This window comes from Equus quagga, chromosome 2 (assembly GCF_021613505.1).
Source record: "Equus quagga isolate Etosha38 chromosome 2, UCLA_HA_Equagga_1.0, whole genome shotgun sequence".
NCBI classification, from domain to species: domain Eukaryota; kingdom Metazoa; phylum Chordata; class Mammalia; order Perissodactyla; family Equidae; genus Equus; species Equus quagga.
Genome location: NC_060268.1, coordinates 171,962,565 through 171,984,402, shown reverse-complemented (window position 1 = coordinate 171,984,402; position 21,838 = coordinate 171,962,565). Strand labels below are relative to the sequence as shown.

The 21,838-nt window shown below is 52.2% G+C and overlaps 1 protein-coding gene across 1 annotated transcript in view; it reads right to left on the bottom strand.

The window, feature by feature from the left end:
• The window catches only part of GRK5 (G protein-coupled receptor kinase 5), a 214,377-nt gene that overhangs the window by 94,297 nt on the left and 98,242 nt on the right, over positions 1-21,838 (bottom strand). The window contains exon 2 of the mRNA XM_046654156.1: positions 21,065-21,160. Within this exon, the coding sequence (XP_046510112.1) occupies positions 21,065-21,160 (96 nt within the window). The remainder of the gene's footprint in view (positions 1-21,064; positions 21,161-21,838) is intronic.

Below are 21,838 nucleotides of genomic sequence, written 5' to 3'. Positions count from 1 at the left end.
AGTCTGGCTTTAAAGACACTGGTTTCCTTCCAGAACCATTGGAAACATACTCTAATGTCGCATCACCTTGGCCCATCTCCCAAAGCCACACCGCTGTCTTCAGCTGCCATCTTCCCTTTTGTCTGCATCTTTGTAACATGGAAGACCAGGCTTGGCCCACTGCTAATCCAGCCCACCAGCTCCCTCCCTGCCTCCTTTCCACACGGACCACCACCACCCTCCTTCCTCTCTCTCTGCTTCCTAGCCACAAGCTGTTCTCTGAACACAGCAAATGGACCATGTTTAACTTCTCCGCCTAGAGCTCTTTCTCTCAAATTCTCTCTTCCAAGGGCAGGGGTCGGGGAGGGAGGGAGCGGAGGATGCTGGGAGATTTCTCAACTCTCATCTCTTGCCAACATCTCAAAAAATCGGTCTCCTGCTGGTGGCTGGGACCTCAAGAGCAGCTCTCCTGTAGTGGCTGAGGGAGTGTGCAGAGCAGCCGCGTCATCTGGTCACCTCCCCCCCCCCCCCCCCCCCCCCCCCAGCCTCCTATTCATACCTCTCAAGCGAGCTATCTCCTTTTTTGGACACTGTCACTGTCTCAGCTGGCTGCGGATGCTCAGTCATTGTATCTCTTTACCAGGGCGGAGAAGCAAAGCAACACACGTGGTTGGCCTGCCGCCCGGTGCTATAACTTGTGACGTCTAATTCCCCTCCAGGGCACTTTCCGATGGCCTGTCTAGCCAAGCTCTCAGCCAGTTTTGCTGAAATGGGAAGCTGGCCAGCTGTGCCCAGCCGTTGTTCCACAGCCAATTCCAGAGAGGCGCATGGCATCTTCCTGCCTGAGTAACCCCATCTTCTACAGCCCGGGGCAGGCACTGGCCTGGTGCTGCCCAGCACGTTGGCCTGTCAGAATGCATTCTGCTTACATGTTCCTCGAAGTCAGCAGGGCAGGTGCTGATCCGCCCGGTCTTCAGGGACGAGGGACAGAGTTCAGGCACACCTGCTTCCCGGGGCGGGGGGTGGTGGAGGGCTTTTACTCCTTTTCATTTCTAATGTACTGACTTATCTATTGCTTGGTTACTTCCCAAAAGGATCCACAGCATTTTCCAATAAAAGCATGTACTCAATTGTTCAATGAAAGACAAAGAATAGGAAATAAGCAGCAAAGAGGGAGGGGAGAATAAAACAAGCTCCCTCCAGGACGTCTGACGAAGGAGAGCTAAACTTTTGGCATAAAACTTGGCTGTGGGCTTCCCAGCGGTCTGAACAAAGAGCGATGTGGGTGGGTGGTTAGTGGCGGGGCTCAGGACTGCTCGTCAAACACACACACAACAAGCACCCCTGGAGTCCAGGCACTGAGACATGTGCTGGGACACAGGGAACTGAGATCAGCCCCTGACCTTGAGGGGCAGACACAGCGTCAGGTGGGTGAGAGAGGAGCTCACTCCTGGGGTGTCACTCTGAGGTGTGGAGAAGGGGAGGGTGGACACTGGAACAGAACGGGACAAGGGACAGTGCCACCTGGCATTGCCTGGCCATCCCCGTGGGTACAGCTGAGGCTGCCCTCTCTGCTTGCCAAGCTGTCCTCATCTCCTAGGGAAGGTTCAGGATCCTAGGAGAGAGCCATTCCCTAATTCCGAGGCTGCTGTTGAGCAGGGCAGCCACCCTATTTGCCTGGCAAGTAATGACTTAGCTCCAAGGCAAGATGTGAGGAGGCCAGGAACCAAGAACGGGTCCCTTCATGCCACAGGCCCAGAACTGCTCCTACCCCACGCCCCACGCATGAGATGCCACCGCTGCGGCCTTCCAGGCTCCTCAGCTAAGGCAGCTCCTGGGCCCACAGTGTTTGGCCACTAAGCCAGCAGGATCGGGTCCCTCCCTGCTTCCTGCCATCCTCAGCCTTCAGTCTGCCCTGTCCACTCCTCTGTGGAGCCTCAGTTTCCCTACCCGCAAAGTGAGCGAGCGAGGCTAGCACAATACTGAGGTCTTCCAGCTCCGACAGTCCAGGAAGAATCTCAACTTGTTAGTAGGAAAACTGGACTAGAACTCAGATCTCCAGCTCCTGGCACTGCCACTTGGTCAGCACTCAAAGACTCACCAAATAAAGGAATGAAGGAGCCACCAGGACAGATGTTAAGTTTGGTGGCTGCCGGGAGGGGCTGAGCGTTACTCTCTGCTGCAAACCAAGGTGGCGGAGATCAGAGATGCCCCTGAGCAGACTCTCCACTCCCTACAAGGCCTGATGACCCACACTGCCCACTCAGCAGGAGGCAGGAGTGGCAGCAGCTTGTCCATCCCCCTGCCCACTTGCTGCCCGCTGGACCCTCGGGGTTGGGCTTTCGTACTTCGGCCCCAAGCCAGTCCCTTCTCTCTGAGCCTCAGCTGTGTCATCACAAAATGGAGGTGAGGGTTTCTGTACAACTCGCCAGTGCAGTAAGAACAAGGAGGGCCTCTGTCCCCACTGCACAGGTGAATAAACTGACGCTTTGGGAGGGGATATATGGGAACTCTCATTTCTTCCTGCTCATTTTCCCCACAAGCCTAGAACTGCTCTAAAAATAAAGTCTTTTCATTGAAAACAAAAGAAAACCAAAACTGAGGCTTAGAGAGGTAGAGTGAGTGGCTTAAGGCATGTGGCTGGGAACGAGGGGCCGTGTGGAACAGGAACATCCAGCCCCTGGCCTGGGACACTCTCCACTACCCTCCACTGCCTTCCCCTGGAGTTTTGTCTCCAGGTCAGAGTCGCTTCCCCTGAGATCTACTGAGGTGGGAGAGAGAGAAGACAGCCAGCAGCCTGCCTTCAGGGTTCTTCGTGTGATAATGGGGAAACACACACACACACACACACACACACACACACACACACACACACGCACGCACATAATACAACAATGGGTCACAAATGCTAGGCTGAGGAGGACAATCTGTGTCCCATCAACAACAGGGAATCCCTGCGGACTGTTCCGGAAGGCCGGAGGGAGACAAGGCAGACAAACCTGGTCTCCCTCAGATGAGCCAGAGGCCGGCTGTACCTCAGCCCTCAGGACTGAGCAGTCAACCAAAATGAAACAGTTCCCAGAAATCTTAACCACGTCTTGATTCTGAGGTGGGGCGAATGAATCCAACAGACAGCGCAGCAAATCAGTCCAGTCTCTGCAAGACTGCCCTCCTTCCAGTCCTGGGAGGAAGATTCTAGCCAACACCCCTATTCAAGCCTGAGAGGAGGCTGGCCAGCTCAGTCCTCCAAGGCACTGTTGTTGGGAGAAAACAACAAGAGAGAACAGCTCATTCTATCGGGCTTTCTGGTGAACTGGTTTCTCCAGTGGCCTCTGCCAGGGCCTGGGGGTCAGGTGAGCAGGGAGGACCCCTACTCCCTGTGAGGTCTTCCCAGCAGGGCCCAGGAGCCAGCCAGCCCTCTGATGGCATTCTGACGGTCAGCCAGGTGGCATGTCAGCTGGTGGAGGTGCCCCAGCCTTACAGCCCAGCCCACGTGTCTCAGAGACCTCAGGCCACTCCCGGAGCAGAGCAGCCAGAGCTGTCAGGCTCCACGGACAGGCCCAAGGCTTGATTACAACGCCCACATGTGGGAAGCCAGCTCCAACAGGAGTGTTCGCCTCCCATAGACCCAGCTCCATCGGGCTTTTTCCCTTCTGTCCCAGGAAATGATAAATGTGACCCAGGAGGTCACGGTCAGGAAACAACTGAGCAAATGTGGAGGTGTGATGATGGGGCTGCCAGGCTGGGGGTGAGCTACATGGGATCCAGGGAAGAGCTGCCCACGGCTGTGCCGGTGTGCTCCAGAAGACCTCTCTTCAGGTCCCTCCAGGTGATGCCCTCTCGTCATTCACTCTCTTGCTTCCCTCCCTCACTGATTCCCTGGCTGGCTCATTGGTTTTGTGGATACCTTCTCAGCTCCCACAGAGGCGCAGGCACTGGAGGAGGGGCCAGGCGTACAAAGGTGGTGAGGGCATCACACACCTTCTAGGACAACAGACATCTGGAGGCTAGTTCTGTTCCCCGTGGGGTGGGGGTGAGGGTGTTATTTTGGGCAGGGGTCCATTGACACTGGAGGCAGGACCTGGCCAGGTGGAGAGGAGGACAGCAGCTTCAGTGTGACCAAAGGACTAGAAGCAGGAAGAACCTACTTACTGAGCTTGCCTGGATGCTCAGCACTGGGCAGCGGCTTCCAAACATTTAAACCTCCCAGTCTGAAAGCGGGTGATGTGGTCCCCATAGCTACAGGCAGAGGACTGGCGCTCGGACAGGCCCTGAGGCTAACTCTGCTTCTTAGAGTGTGTGACCTTGGGCAAGGGGCCTCACTGCTACAAACCCCGATTGCCTTATTTGCCAAATGAGCCTAAAAAGAGCACCTCCCTCTTAGGGCTATGGGGTGGATGTAAAGAGGTAATGCAAAGTGCTGGCTGCGGTGTCTGGCACCTAGTAAAAACCTGATCAAACATACCAGTATCATTATCATTTTTGTTCTGCATCTACAACTCAGAGAAGTTAAGCTAAATGCCCAGAGTCACACAGTTCCTAGTAGCAGGGCAAGGAATTGACGCTGTGACTTGAAGGGCCACGCTGTTAACCGCCAAGCTGGTAGAGGTTTACCCCAGGGCATGAGAAGCCTGAAGGCGTCCAGGGTGGTGAGTTATGGGGAGAGGCCCTCTCTGGGTAACTTCATATAGCAAGTCAGAGACCAAGTTTAGTCGGGCAGAGATCAGGCCGGGTCAGAGGCCCTGCCCGTGGGTTAGGTGGTTTGGACTCTGTCCCATGGGCAGTGGATGGGCCATTCACACCTGCTAGGACTTTTAACTTTGATGTCTTCAGAAAAGTTAAGAAGCTTCTGAGTGCTACAAACAGCAAACAGAAAGGCCAGATTGGATGGGCAGGAAGGAAAAAGAAACCAGCCAGAAACAGGATCAATAAAGAGGCTACTGCACCAGTCCAAGCAGGGTGATAAGTGTCAAGGCAGTAGGATGGAGAAGAGGGAGCAGATCCACTAATTGCGGACAGGAGGTTTCTACCTGGTGAGGCTGATAAAGCCACTGCAGGAAATGGGATTCTGGGAGCGTGCAAGCTGGGGGTGGGTGGAAAGTCAACACAGCAGCAGGCAAGCTCAGCTGAGAATGATTCCTTTGGGGTTAAAGCCAAATGGGGACAGAGGGTGGCAAAAGCCCCAAGAGAATGAGTCTCAGGGCTGGCTGGCCAGAGGAGGCAGCCAAGGGACCATTAGGGGTAGGGAGCTCCTTCTGCACATCATACCCACATTCTGACCCCCGAGTCAGCTCGAGTCTGCAAGCCCCACCTGCCACATGCCTCAGATTATCTCTCGGCCGGGCTCCGGGCACAGCATAGGCAAAGAGATGGCCAGTGTGACATTAATGCCCATCTGCCACCTCCCAAAATGCCTTGCAGCCAGGAGGGAGAGAGGACAGGCAGCAGGGGAGCAAGAAACTACCCCCAAAAAGAGGCGGGAAGAGACAGGCAGGCAGTGGGAAAAGCTGCCAGCTTGGAGACCTCACAGGTGATGTGAAAGGCATCCTGTGACCAGCATCACAGAGAGAAACCTGCCCGCAGCCTGGTGCTGCAGGTGAGAGAAGCTCCAGCCGCCCCTGCCTCCTGCCTGAGCCACGGTGTAGCATCATCAGAAGTAGAGGCCATTTATGGTACATTCCAGGTCCTGAGCTGGGTACCTGAGAAACACTGTGTCATTTCTCCCTGGCACACAGTAGGTAAATGATAAATATCTGGAGAAAAAGTGAAGGAATCTCATATCGCCTGGGAGGCCAAGCCTGCTCTGTCCACGGCCTCTCTTCGCTCTCTTATCACCCTGAGGACAGCTAGAGGGGCTATCAGAGATGAACATGCAGTGGCTCCCTACTACCTGCAGGATAAAGACCTAACCTTTCAGGCTGATGGCATGGATGGTGTCATGGCCAACACAGTGGAAATCCACAGCCAGCACGGCCTTGACTCAGGCCCAGGTTTGAATCCAGGCTCTGCTTCTTCCAGAGATCTGTAACCTGGAGCAATTTACTAATTTCTCTGAACCTTTGCATCTCCCTCCATAAAACAGGGGTTAGAGAAATGGCATCTGGCCCATAGGGTTCTGTAACCATTCAACGAGCATGTGTTTGTAAAGCAAGTAGCCCAATGCCTGGCGACAGAAGTGCCCAGGAAATGCTTGCTGGTTGGAGGATGCTGATGATGCTGAACCTGCTGCTGACCCCAAAAATCCTTTCTTTCTCCCACCTACTCAACTGGAACCTTCCCATCCCACATGGATGTCTCTGCCCTCTTCCCACCCCACCTCTGGGCACTTAAGACTGAGGATGGACATTTGACAGCTGCCCACTTTCACATGGCTGTTACCCAGTGTCACGTGTGTGTTTTCTGCCCTGTCTCCCAACTAGGAACAGCTCCCTAAGGGATGGAGCTGGTCTCCCATACCCCCTTGGGACCCTCTGCAGGGCCTTGCCCAGAGTGAAAGCTGAACAGGGCTTCGTGGATGGGACTGGCTCTGTGTGTCTGACATGGTGGAGGCCCCTCCTGCCTGGAGGCAGAGGGATGGATGAGATGCCCTTTAAGGGGGCAAGGGGGTACCATCCAGAACTCGAAATCTGCTGGCAGTTAGTAAACAGAGATGTGAGGGATGGGAGTGGGGCTAAGGGAAAAGGCTTATATTCACGTTACATAAAGGAAATAAATGTGGCCCAGCCTATGTTGCCAAGAGCCACTCCTGAAAGCAGCTCCCCACCACCTGGCAGCTCCCCGGAGCCCTGGCACAGAGTAAGGGCTTAACAGATGAATGAATGAATGAATGAACAGATAAACTTAAAACCAGCAGGACCTGGCAACCACGTGGGGGAATCAAGAAACAAAGCTCTGAGCCGACGGGGACTGTTGACAAAGTGACGGTGCAGAGGAAAGTGACAATGAGGCAGCTGCCCGTGAGCATTCACTGTGGGCCAGGCGCTGCACAGACCCTCCCCCACTCATTCCTTCATTTCATCCTTGTGACCCTCCTGTTCTCATTTTGCAGAGACTGAGACTGAGGATTAGACAGGTTAAATGAGTTGCCCAAAGTCATCGTCAGGAAGGAACAGAGCCTAGCTCAAACCCAGGTCCATCTAATGCCAGAATTCATGCTCATCACTGTGGTCTCCATCCCAGACTGGCTGAGCTGGGTTAGCACCTCAAGAGCTTTGTCCCAGGGGACCTGCCTGAGGCATAAGCACAGTGCCTACAGTTGCCGGGCACTCCCAGGGTTGCTGACATCTAAGCCTGATGATGGAGTCTTTTGGCAAAGCTATTCTCACACCTTGCTCTGCCCCAAGCTGGGCTCAGCCAAAGGCTTGGAGCAGCATCACCTCTGTGCCCATCTCTGCCCACCAGTCAAGCTCTAATAGCCAGAAGGGCCAGTGTGACTGCTGTGTTGGCAGCATGCACCCTTCCCTCGCCGCCCCTTGAGTCAATTGGGGACCCAGAAGGGGACAGAAAAGGAGGTCACTGTCCTGAGGGGGTATAACTGGATATCTCTGCCCTGAACCATTTCTGATAAAAGCAGCTACTTCAGAATTGACAAAGCAAAGACTGTTCTCCATACACACTTTCAGGGCCTTTTAAAAGAACTCACAGAGAAAAATAAGACACATCAGCAATCATTCCAGGATCTGGGAAGATTAAGACAAAAATATCTGAGCAAGGAAAGAAAATCAAGATTCTGAAAGGGCTGGTGCAGCGTAGACACCTGTGTTGGGTGCTGGGGAAGCAGTGCCCGGCAGACCCAGGCTCTACCTGTTGTCAAGCAGAGGACGGACGCCATTCCTCAGACTGCCACAGGGTGAGGACCAAACCCGACCAGGTGAGGTCACCAGGAGAGGCTTCCTGGAGGAAGCGACCTGCAAGGCAGGGGCCCGAGGTTGAGTCGATTACCAGGCAGAGTTAGGGAAGTGGGCCCAGCAAAGCCTGGAGAAGTGAGGAAATATGAAGGAAGGGCTGAGTCGGGACGGGCAGGAGGAGGTGAAGCTGGAGCAGTAAACAATGACAGGTCAGGCAGGGCCTGGTTAGCTTTGCTAAGACCTCTGGCTCCATCTTGACTGCAATGGAAAGCTCCTGAAGCCGGGGGTGGCATGATCAGATGGACATTTTACAAAGGGCCTCCTGCTGCTGCATGGAGCTTGGCTGGAAACAGATGAGCTCGGAGGGAGTCTAGAGCGACACAGGAGTTCAGGCAGCAGAGGGTGGTAGCTGGATGAGGGGAACGGTGGGGATGGGGACAGAGGGGTCCCCTCAAGACATATTATGGAGGCCAAGTTGCCTGGACTTGGAGAGGGATTGGCTCTGAGCGCTGGGCAGAGGGAAAGAGCAGGGGGTGGGGTGGCGGGGCAGAGGGCAAGGGGGCTCCCAGGCCTCTCACAGCCAGAGGGAGGATGGTGATTTTCACTAAGACCAGACACAGGGCTGGCTTTAGAAGGAAGGGTCAGAGCTCACCAGGAAGACAGGAAAATGGCTTCAGCCATTTGTCCAAAAGAAGAGTCACACGACCACATCGAAAATGGCCAGCAACTACTTGCAGAGTACTTCACAAAGCACTTTCCGCCAGTGACTCCTTTGGCCACTGGGTCATCCACTAAGGTAGGGATGACTGGATCCCCATTTTAAAGATGAGCAAATCGAGGTTAAGTGACTTTCCAAAGGCCACAAAATCAAGGGGGGGCACGAGAACTGAAGTCTTCCGCCTCCCAGTCCGGTGCGGATTCTGCAAGCACGTATTTCCATTTAAAATGACATCTGACTTCTGGGCAGGGTGGCAAACGACAGGTGGTGCAATCCGCTCTCTAGAAGCAGAACAAACGATGAAAGGGCCACAGACCGAAATGTTAACGGTGGTTAACTCATTGGCCATTTTTATTTTCCTCTTTTTAGATTATACTTTGAAAATTTCATCAATGAATGTATATTATTTTTATAAAGAAAGAAAGAACTAAAATATAATTTAAAAAGTAACTTTTCCCCCCAGTCTGTGGTGGCTTTATTGGGGGTCCTCCCTTTCCACTGTTTACTGTGAGTCAGGGATGGGGAAGAGGAGAAGGCGGGGTGCGGGGCTGACTGGAATATAAACATTAATGAGTAGCATCTGAGCATAAGTCTTTGACGGGGAGGAGGAACACTGATGTCCATTAATGGGGGGCAAGTGTCATTACAGGGAGAGAGTCAGCTGCCATTAACGGCACAGAGACATATGTGATGCCAACCATGAGGGCTGGGAGGAGAACGAGGAGCGGAAGGAGGATGTGACCAAGGGCGTCTGTTCTAAAGATACTGTGGTGGTTTCTCATGCTGCAGGGTCCCATAAGTCTCCTGGTTCAGGGTACTCAAGCCCGTGTAAATGTCATCTGATTTCTCATCGGGGGCTATGGCTGCCTTCAGCACCTGGCTCTTCAGTCGACAGTAGAGCAGGATGAGGACAAAACCACACAAAAACAGGATAGCATCCAGGATACAGCAGAGCTGATGCTCTCCCAGGGCCGCTGCTTGTTCAACCAAAAGGAGTGAGAGCAAGACCACTGCTGGCATCCTCTCGGGCAAGTGGCTGAGGGGCCGTGAGCTCGGGATCAGACGCTGAGCTGGCACCACACAGCTGTGCTCGGTGAGTGGCTCCCTGACCAAGAAAAAGTAATTTTTAAAGACGATGCAAGGACAGCACAACCGTGAAACAGAAAAAACAAACAAAGAACAGCATTCAAAATGTTTCCTGATTTTGCATTTTCCTTTCTAACACTGGAAAGTGCCACGGCTAGAAGTCAACAGGAGCTCTTTAGGGGATAAATTTTTTGTTGTTCTTTGGTTGGTTTTTTTGTTGTTTTAATTTGAAAAGTTTACATTGGCCCCAAATATCCTCCACTCACATTTTTTCTTCTTACTCTCTCTTGGGTGCTTGCTCCAGGTACTCAGAACAAGGGGTGTTTAATGTACTGAGGCAGACACTGGGAGAGATGCCGCCAAGGTGTTGCTGAGCAGACGAAGCCCGGGAAATAAATTCCGTAGAGTCTGGGCAGAGACCATTAAAAGTGTTGTCCTAGCGTCTCTTTATGGGGCAGAACTCTGTCATGCTCAGGCTGCTGCGGGTCGGCTGGCCTCTTGTGCTGGTTTGAGGTCCCCGTTGCTGCATAAACCAGCTTGTTTTTCCCCTGTTTTCGGCGACAGGCCTTGAAACAGACAGAAAAGCCCTTCTCATGCCTGCGACGGCAGTGAATCAGGGCTGGCAAGCAGGGCAGAGGCGCTCACCAAACCTCGCTTGCTTTGTCCATCAGCCGCACATTTCAGGTTAATGGCGTCTGCAGACGCAAACGCGAGCTGGAAACAGAACATTCCAGAGGAAGCCACTGCACACGCTGTCAGGTTTAGCTAAATGAGTGTGGCCTTCAAAAAGACTGTGGGCTTTTCACCTCTGAGCCAGAGATCACAATGCCACAATGAAATACAAAGATGTTTGTCGGCTAAATGTAATGACAAAAACTAGGGAAAAAAAACCAGTACAATATATACACATGATAGAGATGAAGCCTTTAAAAATCAGGCTCAGGGGCTGACCCTGTGGCCATGTGGTTAAAGTTCCACATGCTCTGCTTTGGCAGCCTGGGTTCATGGGTTTGAATCTCAGGCATGGACCTACTCTACTCATCAGCCATGCTGTGGAGACATACCATATACAAAATAGAGGAAGAATGGCACAGATCCTAGCTCAAGGCTAATCTTCCTCAAGAGAAAAAGAGAAGAAGAAGAAGATTGGCAACAGATGTTAGGTCAGGGGTAAATCCTCCTCACCAAAAGAAAAAAGAAAAAAAAAATCAGGTTCATGCTGGGCTCATGGGTAAGGGTTTAATTTCAAGATAGTTTAAAGGAAGAATCTGCCTAAAGGAAGCAAATAAGCCATAGGTGGGGATAGCTTGGGGGCCTAGACCAATGCTGGGTGGAGGGCAACAGGCTAGTTCCCCATCATCCATACGTCTTCTCACTCACCCAGAGAAGGGTAGCCCATGAGAGCAGGAATTTCCGTGTTTTGTCCGCTGGTGTCTCCCTAGTGCCTGACGCTCGTACATACGCATCAAATGGAAACACATAAATCATGTTTACGGAGAATTTCAATGACGTGGGAAAATATTTTTAAAATTATATTAAGTAAAAAGTTAAGAAACAAAACCCTAGGCATGTGCACAGGGGAAAAGCTTAGAAGGAATCACATGAAAGCTTTGAACTGTGGCTACAGCTGAGGGGTAAAACTATGGGTGGCTTTTCGTTAAAATTTTCTCTATGTTTTCTAGCAAAATAATTTACCAATTATGATGATGATGACTTGAACAATAACAACAACAACGAAAAGAGGGGATGAAAAAGCACCATGCAACATGGTTTGGAAAGCAGTCAATCTTCCCGTAGACATTCCCATGGCCTGTGGGGAGCAGGCAGCCGGGGCCTGCAGGGTGAACCCTGAGTCAGGTTCAGGAGGGAGGGAAAGGGCCACCCCCAGACCTGGTGGGAACCAGCAACCTCTGGCCCTCGAACTTGACCTCCACAGACCATGTGAGAAGGTGGGTATTGGGGGTTGAACTGTGTCCCCCAAAACAGATCTGATGAAGTCCTAACCCCTAGTAGCTCAGAATGTGATCTTATTTGGAAATAGGGTTTGTACAGAGGTAACTGAGGTAAAATGAGGTCATTGGGGTGGACCCTGATCCAATATGATGGGTGTCCTTATGAAAACGGGGCATTTGGACACAGACACACACACGCTGGGAGAAGCCCACGTGAAGATGAAGAGAGAGACCGAAGGGAATGCTTCTACAAGCCAAGAAATGCTAAAGAGTGGAAGCAATCCACTGGAAGCCAGGAGAGAGGCATGGAATGGATGCTCCGTCACAGCCCTCAGAAGGAACCAACCCTGCCGACACCTTGATCTTGGACTTCCAGCCTCCAGAACTCTGAGATGACAAATTTCTGTTGTTCAGGCCACCCAGCCTGTGGCCCTTCGTTAAGGCAGCCCGAGGAGACTACGACAGTGGGGGAAAGGCTGCCTGGAAGTCAGGTCACAGGGAGACCTTGGCAAGCCACTTGTTCTCTGGGACTCAATTTACTTACCTAGAAAAGGGGAGACCTGGACTAGAGCAGAGGGTTTCAAACCTCGTTTTAACCCTGGAATAAAATCTCACACAGAAGCTCAAATACAAAATGTTAAAGAAACCCTGACTAGGTAGCCTGCTCTGGCTCTCTCGTGCTCCCTGCAGAGCTGCCTTTGAAAACCACAATTCTAGATTGTCTTATAAAGTCCCCATCAGTGCCCCATCCTAAGAAGCTCCAGACTCGAAACCCACTGCCTAGCATCACTGAGCAGCTCGCACGCACTCAAGCTTATGCCAGGCACCAGGGACCGGCCCCTTGCCTTCAAGTGGCTCCTGATGGTGGAGAGGTGAGACTAATGCCCAGAAAATAGCGGACAGACAAGCCAGGCCGCCCTCTCCCTCCTGAGAGCTACAGCTGCAAACAGGTCACCTGATGCTCTAAATCCAACACGTCTAAATTTATCTCACCCTCCAAGGACAAGCAGATGCTGTGCCTTATCGGATCATGGCAAGTGGCAGAACGACAGACGTGACGCGCCCTTATCACCCCAAGGACGGGAATGACGTCTGAAGAAAGACTTGGTTTCTCTGACAATGAAATCAAGAGCTTGCATGCCAGCCTGGCAGGCGTGAAGGGCACTGGGTCATGCAGGACCTCAGGTGGGGTGGGACTTAGCCCAGGAGCCCAAATTCCTTTCCAGATCCTGATCTGTGCCTGGCAATGTCAGGGGACCAGTGGTCCTTGAGGAGGGGTGAGCAGACAGGGAGGCTGTTTGCATCACAAACCTACCACATTTCCGGGGAGGACCCAAGGCACCCCATTCCACTCACTGAGCACTGACGGTGTGCAGGCAGGAGACCACTGGGGGATGGATTACGGAGCCACTGCTGGTCAGAGAGCAGAGCTGAGCAGCCTAGGAAGAGGCTGAAGACACCAGGGACAGGGTCCAGGGTCACACTGAGCTGACTCAGGCCTGGGCTTCCCTCCAAACCCCTGCCATCCATCCTGTTGGAGCCCACAGGCTCATCAGGGGACACAAAGTCAACGAGAGAGTAAAATGGTGTCGTTATCCCTACTGCCCCACTGTGGAAGCAGGCAGTGGATCCGACTGTATTCATTCAACTTCTAATTATACAAATAACACGCCAATTCATTCTCTTTTTAAAAAACCAGCTTGCAGACAAAGCTAATGTCCCCTCTGACCTGCATACCTTCCCCAGGGGTAACAATTGTTAGGACTCTGGGGTGAAACCTTCCAGAACATCCATATGTCCTTGCAAAGAAACCCATCAGGCCAGGGGTCTGGGTAGAATGCAACATCATGGGCTCCCTGAGGTGTGCTGTGGGGACAAGGGGAGGAAGGAGGGCTGAGGGCTGCAGGAATCAGGGTGGGCCTCTAGGAAGGGGAGGCTGAAGGCAGGGGCTCAAGGAAAGGTAGGATTCAGATGACCTCAAGTCAGGGGTCCCTGGTGCATTGGACCCACGTGATGTGAACACCAACACAGCTAGCCTCATTCATCCTTTGCAGCCAATTCAGCTTCTATGGGAAACTGAAGCCCTCCCAAAGCATCCTCAACCTTTGCCCTCATACCACCAGCACCATGATGATGATGACAACGATGGAGTGTGCTTGGCACTCTGCTGGCCCTCCCAACAGTTCTACCAGGTTGAGATTAGTGTCTTCCTTTTATAGACAAGGAAACTGCAGCCCAGAGAAATTAAGAAACTTGCCTAACGTCACACAGCCAGGAGTAAGCAGAGCTACCCTTTGACATTAGTGCCCATGACTGAGGTCCTTCCATAAGACTGCACTGCTACTGGGCCAGTGGTACAGCTCTTGTGCCTGCAACAATGCCTAGCACATAGTAGGGACTCAACTAATATTGGTAGGCTGATTTCTTGTTTAAAGATCATGAGCAATGCTGAATGAAGAATCAAGTAGTTGGCTAATTCGAGGCAGTCTTCACATTATTACAGTTTGGGGTTTGTTCTTTAATGTTAAGATACTACATTTTCTTCTAGGAATCTGCCACAGCTTAGAGCTTCTGCTCCTGGAAAGAGTTAAGGCTTTGGCAAGAGGCTCTCCCATAAGGCATACGAGATCTCCCCTGGCCCGTCTGTCCGCGAGGGCATGGGGCAGCGCAGCAGCCACTCTGTGAACAGCCTCCTCATAAACGTCAGTCCCGCCAGGGATGGGGGGGGGGGGGCCTTGATTTATTATATAGCTTTTGGACAGTTCCTACAGAAATATTGCCAAACAGTGGAATAATCAAGTCTTTCACTCAAGCCCCCTCATACTATTTTTTTTAATGAAAGAATAAAGTACGCAATGAGCCTGAGCTAAATAAATAAAAATGCCACACTTTTGCCCAACAGAACTTTCTGCGTCACTGAGAAATATTTGCAGACCTCAACAATCTTTTATCTTCACAATGACGTTTCTGCCTTCCAAGTTGTGGGCATTCTGAGAACTTCTTTGACTTGGGCCCTCTAATTATCTTACATGAACAATTAGCTTATTAACTAATAATGTCATTATTTGATGTTTCGTCAAGCAGACTTAGAGAACCCCTTCCCCCTCTTGCGGTCTGTCTGCTCTCAGCCAAGACTGTCTAAAATAAGTTACTCATGTCTGGCGCTCACACTGGAAGTAGATATGTGTGGCAAGGAATCTCTGTCTTAATATTCATCACTGCCAATCACAGCTATGGTTTCCAGGCTAGGGAGGAGGGAGGGCAACATCCATTCAGCCATTCTATTCATCCACCCATCCACCCATCCATCCATCTACCCATCCATCCATCCATCCATCCACCAATCCACCCCTCCATCCATTCATCCTTCCATCCAGCCATCCATCCATTCATCCATCCACTCACTGTGCCAGCAATGGAGACTCCAAGATGGAAAGGGCATGGTCTAGGCCCTCAGGGAGCTCACGCAAAGAGATGCCCCAGAGGTTTAGAGTGATGCCACTTCCTCCAGGGAAGTCCCTGATGCAAACTGTTTCTCTATCATGGAACTTTCTCAATTTGTTATCACCTCTTTATTTTCAGCAGTCTCCTGAACAAAGCTATGAGTAAGCTCTGGGGGAGCATGAATCAGGTCCATCTCCCCAGTGGGTGGTACATAACCAGCGCTCAATGAACGTGCGACCCATGCATATGAAATAAAATAGAGAGAGACAGACAGGAACATCTATCCTTTTGAGTACCTAATGAGTCTCTCTGCTTTGAGTCGTGGCTGGGGGCTGATGCCCAAAATGTTTGCGAGTCAATATGATGCTGGGGAGTAGAAAGCTGTAGCTCAGGACCAGGGAGCTAGACTGTCCTGGGCAAGTCACTTCTCTTGGAGCCTGTTTACTCAGGTCTGAAATGGGTGGTTGGACAAGATGCTCTCCAGTTCCTTGAATTGTGGATTCGTGGAAACCCGACATCACTGTGAGAATTAGTCAAACTGCAGCCTTGGGGGAAACCGGCCTCGGCCAGGAGCCACCAAGTTGCCTTCCCCACTTAGTAGATGCGAGACTGTAGCCCTAGTCCTGTAATTGTGCTAAGCTTCCTCATGTATCTAGCAAGAAGTGGGGAAAGGGTGTTAAAGCAGATGCTTTCAAAGGTGCCTCCTAAGTCTAAACTTTTACGACTTTAAGTTTAAACCACTGGCTAAGATTACATTTGGGTATGGCAAGCACATGTCAAATTTTTTGAAAGAGCTCTAATTTCCAATTTCACCTCCTTTATTCACGCAGTATTTAATGAGCCTCTACTGTGTACTGTTCTAGTGGTGAACCAGACAAGACACAGTCACTATTATCACAGGACATCCAGTCCAGTGGGGAAGACAGAAAATACACACGCCAACAACTAAACAAAGGATGACTTCAGATGGAGTTACGGCCAAAGAAGGTTAATAAACAGCACTATGTGAAAGACGCAATTAGAGGGAGAGCATGGTTTCTTTCCTGAGACTGGCTGGGAAGGCTTCTCTATGGAGGAAGTATCTGAGCTGAGACTTAAAGGCCCCCTGGAAAAAATGTGGGGAAGAGCGTTCCAGGTAGAGGGAACAGCAGGTGCAAAGGCTCCAGGGCTGGAGACAAGCTTGGGGTATTCGAAGGACAAAAAAGCGACCAGTGCAGCTTGTGAATGGAGGAGGAGGGAGCTGATCTGAGACAAAGGTGAGGGTCGACTCACGTAGGGCAGAGTAGGAAGGGCATTGCCCTGGATAGGATGTGGGGGTCCATGGACTCGGATGGAGAAAAGTGTAGTCTCTCTTTTCACCAACCTCTAACTGAAAATGAGCACTTCCTGAAGCCACAAATGCGGAGAACAACCCACAGAAATGTTAGCAGAGGCTGGGACTCATCAATGACAGAGATCACAGAGCCATTCATATCACCACTGTGGCAGATATCTGGAAATATCATGTATGCTCATTGCAAATTCAAAATTACAGTAACTATTAGACTAGCTGCCAGACCTTATTATTTAAAGTATTAACAAAGAAGCACATATATGTCGTATCTCATACATTTTTTTTAAAGATTTTATTTTTTCCTTTTTTTTTCCCCTAAAGCCCCCCAGTACATAGTTGTATATTATTAGTTGTGGGTCCTTCTAGTTGTGGCATGTGGGACGCCGCCTCAGCGTGGCTGGATGAGCAGTGCCATGTCCGCGCCCAGGATTCAAACCGATGAAAAACTGGGCCGCCTGCAGCGGAGTGCGTGAACTTAACCACACAGCCACGGGGCCGGCCCTATCTCATACATTTTTTAAGTATGTAATAACTGTATCTGAAAAGAATTGGTTTCCTTTGTAACCCTAGGTATTTTATTTTATATGTGTAAAGCATTATTCTGAGAGGGCGTCCCTGGGCTTCACCTAATGGCCCAAGTGTTCGTGAGCCATGGTAAGGAGTTTGGGTTTTATTCCAGGCAGGATGGAGAACCATTGCAGTGGTTTCGCAGGGGATTCACAGGGCGCAATTTTCATTTTTCAAAGTCCCCTGGCTGCTGGGAGGAAATGGCCTGTGGTTGTACAGGGCAGTGCTGAGGGCAACAGAGGGCGAGGCTTCAACTGACTACTGTTCTGGGCAATCCAGAGGGGGCAGCGCCCCGGGGCCTGGTGGGCTCCATCCTTCCCACTGCACCCACCACGCTGCCCTCTGGGCCCAAAGGGACCCTGTCACCTTGGCCTGAAGCCTGCCCTGGGACATCTTCCCCAAGAGCTTCAGAAAGTGAGCTCATGTGTCCACAAGAAAAATAAATGCAGCATTCGCCACTGTTTGGTTTGTGTATTGGTCTAGAAAAGAAATGAGGTTTTTATTTTAGAAAGCCTTCCAGCAGGACCCCAGCAGCGGCCGGGCAAACACCGGGCGACGGACTGTAAACAGGCGGGAGGGCCCGAGCCCTGGGCCGTCGCCCTAGCGGCAGCCCCCTGGTTTATGGCGGCCTTCCTGTTTTCCCCGGGCCTCTCTTCACACTGCCCTCGCACACACAGAGTCTTTTCAATGCCCTCCAGGAGAACAGAAGAATTCATTTTCACACGCCAGCACGCACGTTTCTCACACCCTCCCAGGGGGGTGGGCCCTGCCAAGAGATCTGTTTACAGACACAGAGGGACAGATGGGGATGGGGCCCTTGGGGTGGGGTCCTTGGACAGAGAAAAGCTCGGAGGCGAATCCTATGCTCCTGAGTCTCCCAAACCGGAAGTGAAGAGGGTGGGGCCAGGCCAACTAGAAGGTGAGGGGCATCTGTGGTACTTCTGGGGCAACGCCTGGAAGCCTCATAGGGCGCAGGGCTAGAGTGAGGGGTACTGGGAGTCTGGGGGCATCACGCCTCAGCAGGGCTTGTTCACCTCAAAGGATCAGCTTCTGTGTATCAGAGAGGCAAGGCCTGGAGAGGAAGGATGCACAGTGTCTTTGAACCTAGAACCAGGTCAAGTAAGAAGGCATCCAGGGAGCACCCACGTAGCTGGTGTGGAGGGCAATAGCACTGTGACAGTTCTGGAGTGTCCAGCTGTACCAACCACTTCCCAGCTTCGCCAGCTGCCCCTTTCCCCAGCCTTTGGCAAGAGAGAACAGGCTTTTTGGGGGGAACGGGAGTCCTTTTTTGTCTGCACCCATTGGCATTTCCAGGTTGAGTTTCTCCAGCATCCAGTCCCTGGGCTTAAGGGAGGCAGAAAAGAAAACCCAGGAGCATCCTGGTATGTCATTCCTCACATCCCGAGAGCCCCAACCAGTCTGCCTTCTCGCCACCTTTCAGAATCCTCCTAGGTTTGTCTTATAGTATACTGTTCAGAGCTTTTGACTGTCCTTGGTGGGAAGGATAGGGACCAATGCATCTACTCCATCCTGTCTGGAACCACAAGTCCTACATTTCATATTTTTATGTTTTATATTTTTAAGAAACACATGAATCAAATATAGCAAAATACTAAGATTTCCTTTATCTGGATGGCAGATATGTGAATGCTCTTCATATCCCTTGCAACACTCATCCATTTATTTGAAACACTGTATAAGCTTAGGGTTCACTTACACACACATCTTCATTCTCTCTTTCGCTCATTCATGCAACCAATGTCCGCTGTGAATCTCCAGGTACACAGTGGTGGATTTAAAAGATCCTCCCCAAAGAGCCTTTCAGACTTGAGGGGTAAACAGATGTCAAACAATAGCCGAGGAGGGGGCTCCAACAGAAGGGGACAGGATGCTCTGGAAGACCTCAGCTAGGAGCTAATTTAAATTCAGGGATCATAGGAGGCTTCTGTGAGTGAGTGGCCTTCGGCCCTGGCTGGGCCACACAGGGCATTCCTGGCACCACCACCTGCGGGCAGTTTACCCAAAGGCAGAGAAGCAATGGCTTCCCAAGAGCCCTCCCAGGGGGGCCTGGCCTCATGCAGTTACCCTGCCTCTCTGCACAGATCCCCCCTTCGGAGGGTCCTTTCCTCCGATTTCAAGCTTTCTCCTCCAAATCCACACCTCAGAAATCTCTCCTGGATCAGCCTTTGGCTCTGAGGATGAGTGGGAGCCATTCCCTGGGGTCTGCTGAGGAAAGGCGAGGCTCAGCATCCACCGAAAGGCATTCTGGTAGTCAGCAAACTTGATCACTCTGGTCGAAGAGGACACAGAACAGGGCTTGGCTCCCCAGGGTGTGCAAAGACTGTGGCAACCAAGGTCCCCACCCCATCCACACCCTTAGGCCCTATTCAAGCCTAAATTAGCATGAAGAACAAAATGCTCCCGGGGAGGTAATGGCCAGACTCCAGGGGGGGCTCTCCCTCCCCTCCCCTCTCTGAAGGCCACCTGTAAGTTATCAGTGGCAAAACCCTCCCCTACACTCTCCCAGCCCCAGGAGAAGAGGCTATCTTCTCTCCCACCCTGCCATGGGTACCCAAGACCCCAACACAGGAGGGGCCCAGTAGGGTGGGCGCTGTGGGGCATTCTAGGAAGAAAGCTGGAGTGCTGAGCGGAGTGGGTCCTGGACTCCTGAGGAGAGCTCCAGCGATGCCCTTTTCACACATGGTTTCATTTGACTGGGTTCACGATCACTGTGTCCAGCTGAGAAAACAGGCTCAGCACGACCACGTAACTTGTCAGGTGGCTGGTAGAGAGGGTGGGGTTTGACCCCAAGTCTGTCTGGACTCAGAGGCCCTGATCCTTTAGGTCAACTCCACTCTCAGCCCCGAGAACACCATGGGGATTCTGACCTGAGGTTTTAAGGATGGAAGGTGGGTCTGGAGGATATTTCTCCATCCTTTAGCACCCTACCTTCTTCACCTGCTCACATCTGCTTTTGTGGGTGCAGGTAGCTTCCTTTCATTTCATAAATGCAAATTAAGCAAGCTCCAACTCCACGCTGGGCATGTGGGGCGCACAGAACAAACAGTTGTTACCTGCTGTCACAGTGGAGCCAAAAAATCTGAAGGGTGGGCCCCGGGGCCAGAACTGAGCAGGCCTTGGATGCCATGTAAGTCCCAGTTGGCCAGGCAAACTGGTGGAGGCCAGGCCACATGGAGAAGCCATTCAGAAAAGCTAAATATCCATGAGTGGCCTCACCTTCCATGGCGGGCACAGGGCAGTTCATCCAAAGCTCCATGCAGGAGTCGCAAGAGCAGCTGGGCCTGCAGAACTCTGGGTACCAGAGCCATCCTACATCCAGCACTCCCTGTGTCCTCCAACAGTCAGGAGCAGGTAAGGAGCCTTCATGCAGTGGGGGGCAAGGGTAGGGGGGTGCCCTACCCCAGAGCACACGGGGGAGAAGGGCCAGGGCCCCCATCAGTATGACCATCTCATCACCCCCACCCCCTGGGGGCCCTTGCCAGGCACCCGGGTCTCCTCACCACAGCACATCCTGAGTGGGGCCAGGGATGGACCTCACTCGGCCTGTTTGGCTGTGCCGGCCCCTCTGGAGACAAGCCCCCTCAGCTGTTGGAGGCACCTGACCTTGTGAGTGCTGGATAAGGAGGACTGGGCTGTGCCACTGAGCAGGGTGGCTCCTCAGTGAGCATCAACATCCCCGGCAAGAGGAAAGGGAGCCTGGATGCTCACCCCACCCTCAGCTCCCAAAGCTGGGGCTGCTCCCGACAGGACCCACCGGCTCCAGGAAGGAAGGGTGGGAAGCTACGAGGGGGGGCTCAGTAGAAGGCCTGGCCCATCTCCATCACCCTCCCACAAGCTGTGTGACTTTGGGCCAGTTACAGAATCACTCTGTGCCTCGGGTTCCCACCTAAAAGGTGGAATAAAATAATAACACCTGCCTCAAAGGGTAATCGAGAGGTAATTCTGCCCACTACACACCAAATACTCAATAAATGTTGGTTGCATCATTATGTCAATTAGCAAAAATGTCAGCCTGGAGCTCCAACCTATTTGTATTTGACTCACCTTTTGGCAATTAACAGGCTCCTCGCTCCCCCCGCAGCCCGTCCCCACGCCCCCTGGAGGCTGGACGGCTTACCTATGGTCCTTCGGAGGTCTTCACACTGGCTAATGTGAGGGAACTTCAGGATTTCCTTCCACTTCTTGCTCTTCCCTTTGCGTTTTCCTCCGCCCCCTGCAGAGATGGGGGAAAAACATGTTGGGCTGATGTTGGTCTTGTCCAAGGCTCCAGAGCTGCATCCCATCCCAGTGAGCCTGTCTACCAGTTTCAGGGGCTGGGAGACAGCTAGAGCTGGGGGGCTCAAGGTCAAGCCCGTGACACACTCCAAACCCCACCAGGCACACACACTCCCCCTGGCCAGCATCAGGCCTGCGTGCTCCTCTTACATGCTTGGGCCTGGGCTCCCCACCAGCAGCAGCGGCTAGCCCCTCCAGTCATCCATGCCTGCGCCCACACCAGAAGCCCTGTTCTTCCTTGGTATCTCCCACCGCTGTTCAGCCCCACAGGGCCCCAGTATCCGGCCCCAGACTAGACCACAACCTTCCAACGGCAGGGGCCAGGCCTGTTGGACTTAATAATCCCTTCAGACTTGGGAAATCCTTGTGGAATAGACCCACAGTGAGGGCACTGTGGCTCCCTCACTGCCTCAGTTTGTCCTCTTGTCCCCTGTGGAGAGTCCCCTTCCCCAACTGGAGGCCAGATGTTGGGGACGAGGACTTCAGTTTCCACTTGTCTTGGGTACTCCCTTCTTCTCCCTCCTCACAAACCCCAGGGGTCAGAGGACACATTTCTCAAGGCTGGAAGAACTCCTGAAGGGCCCTGTCACACCTCACATCCTCTGCAGGGTGCACA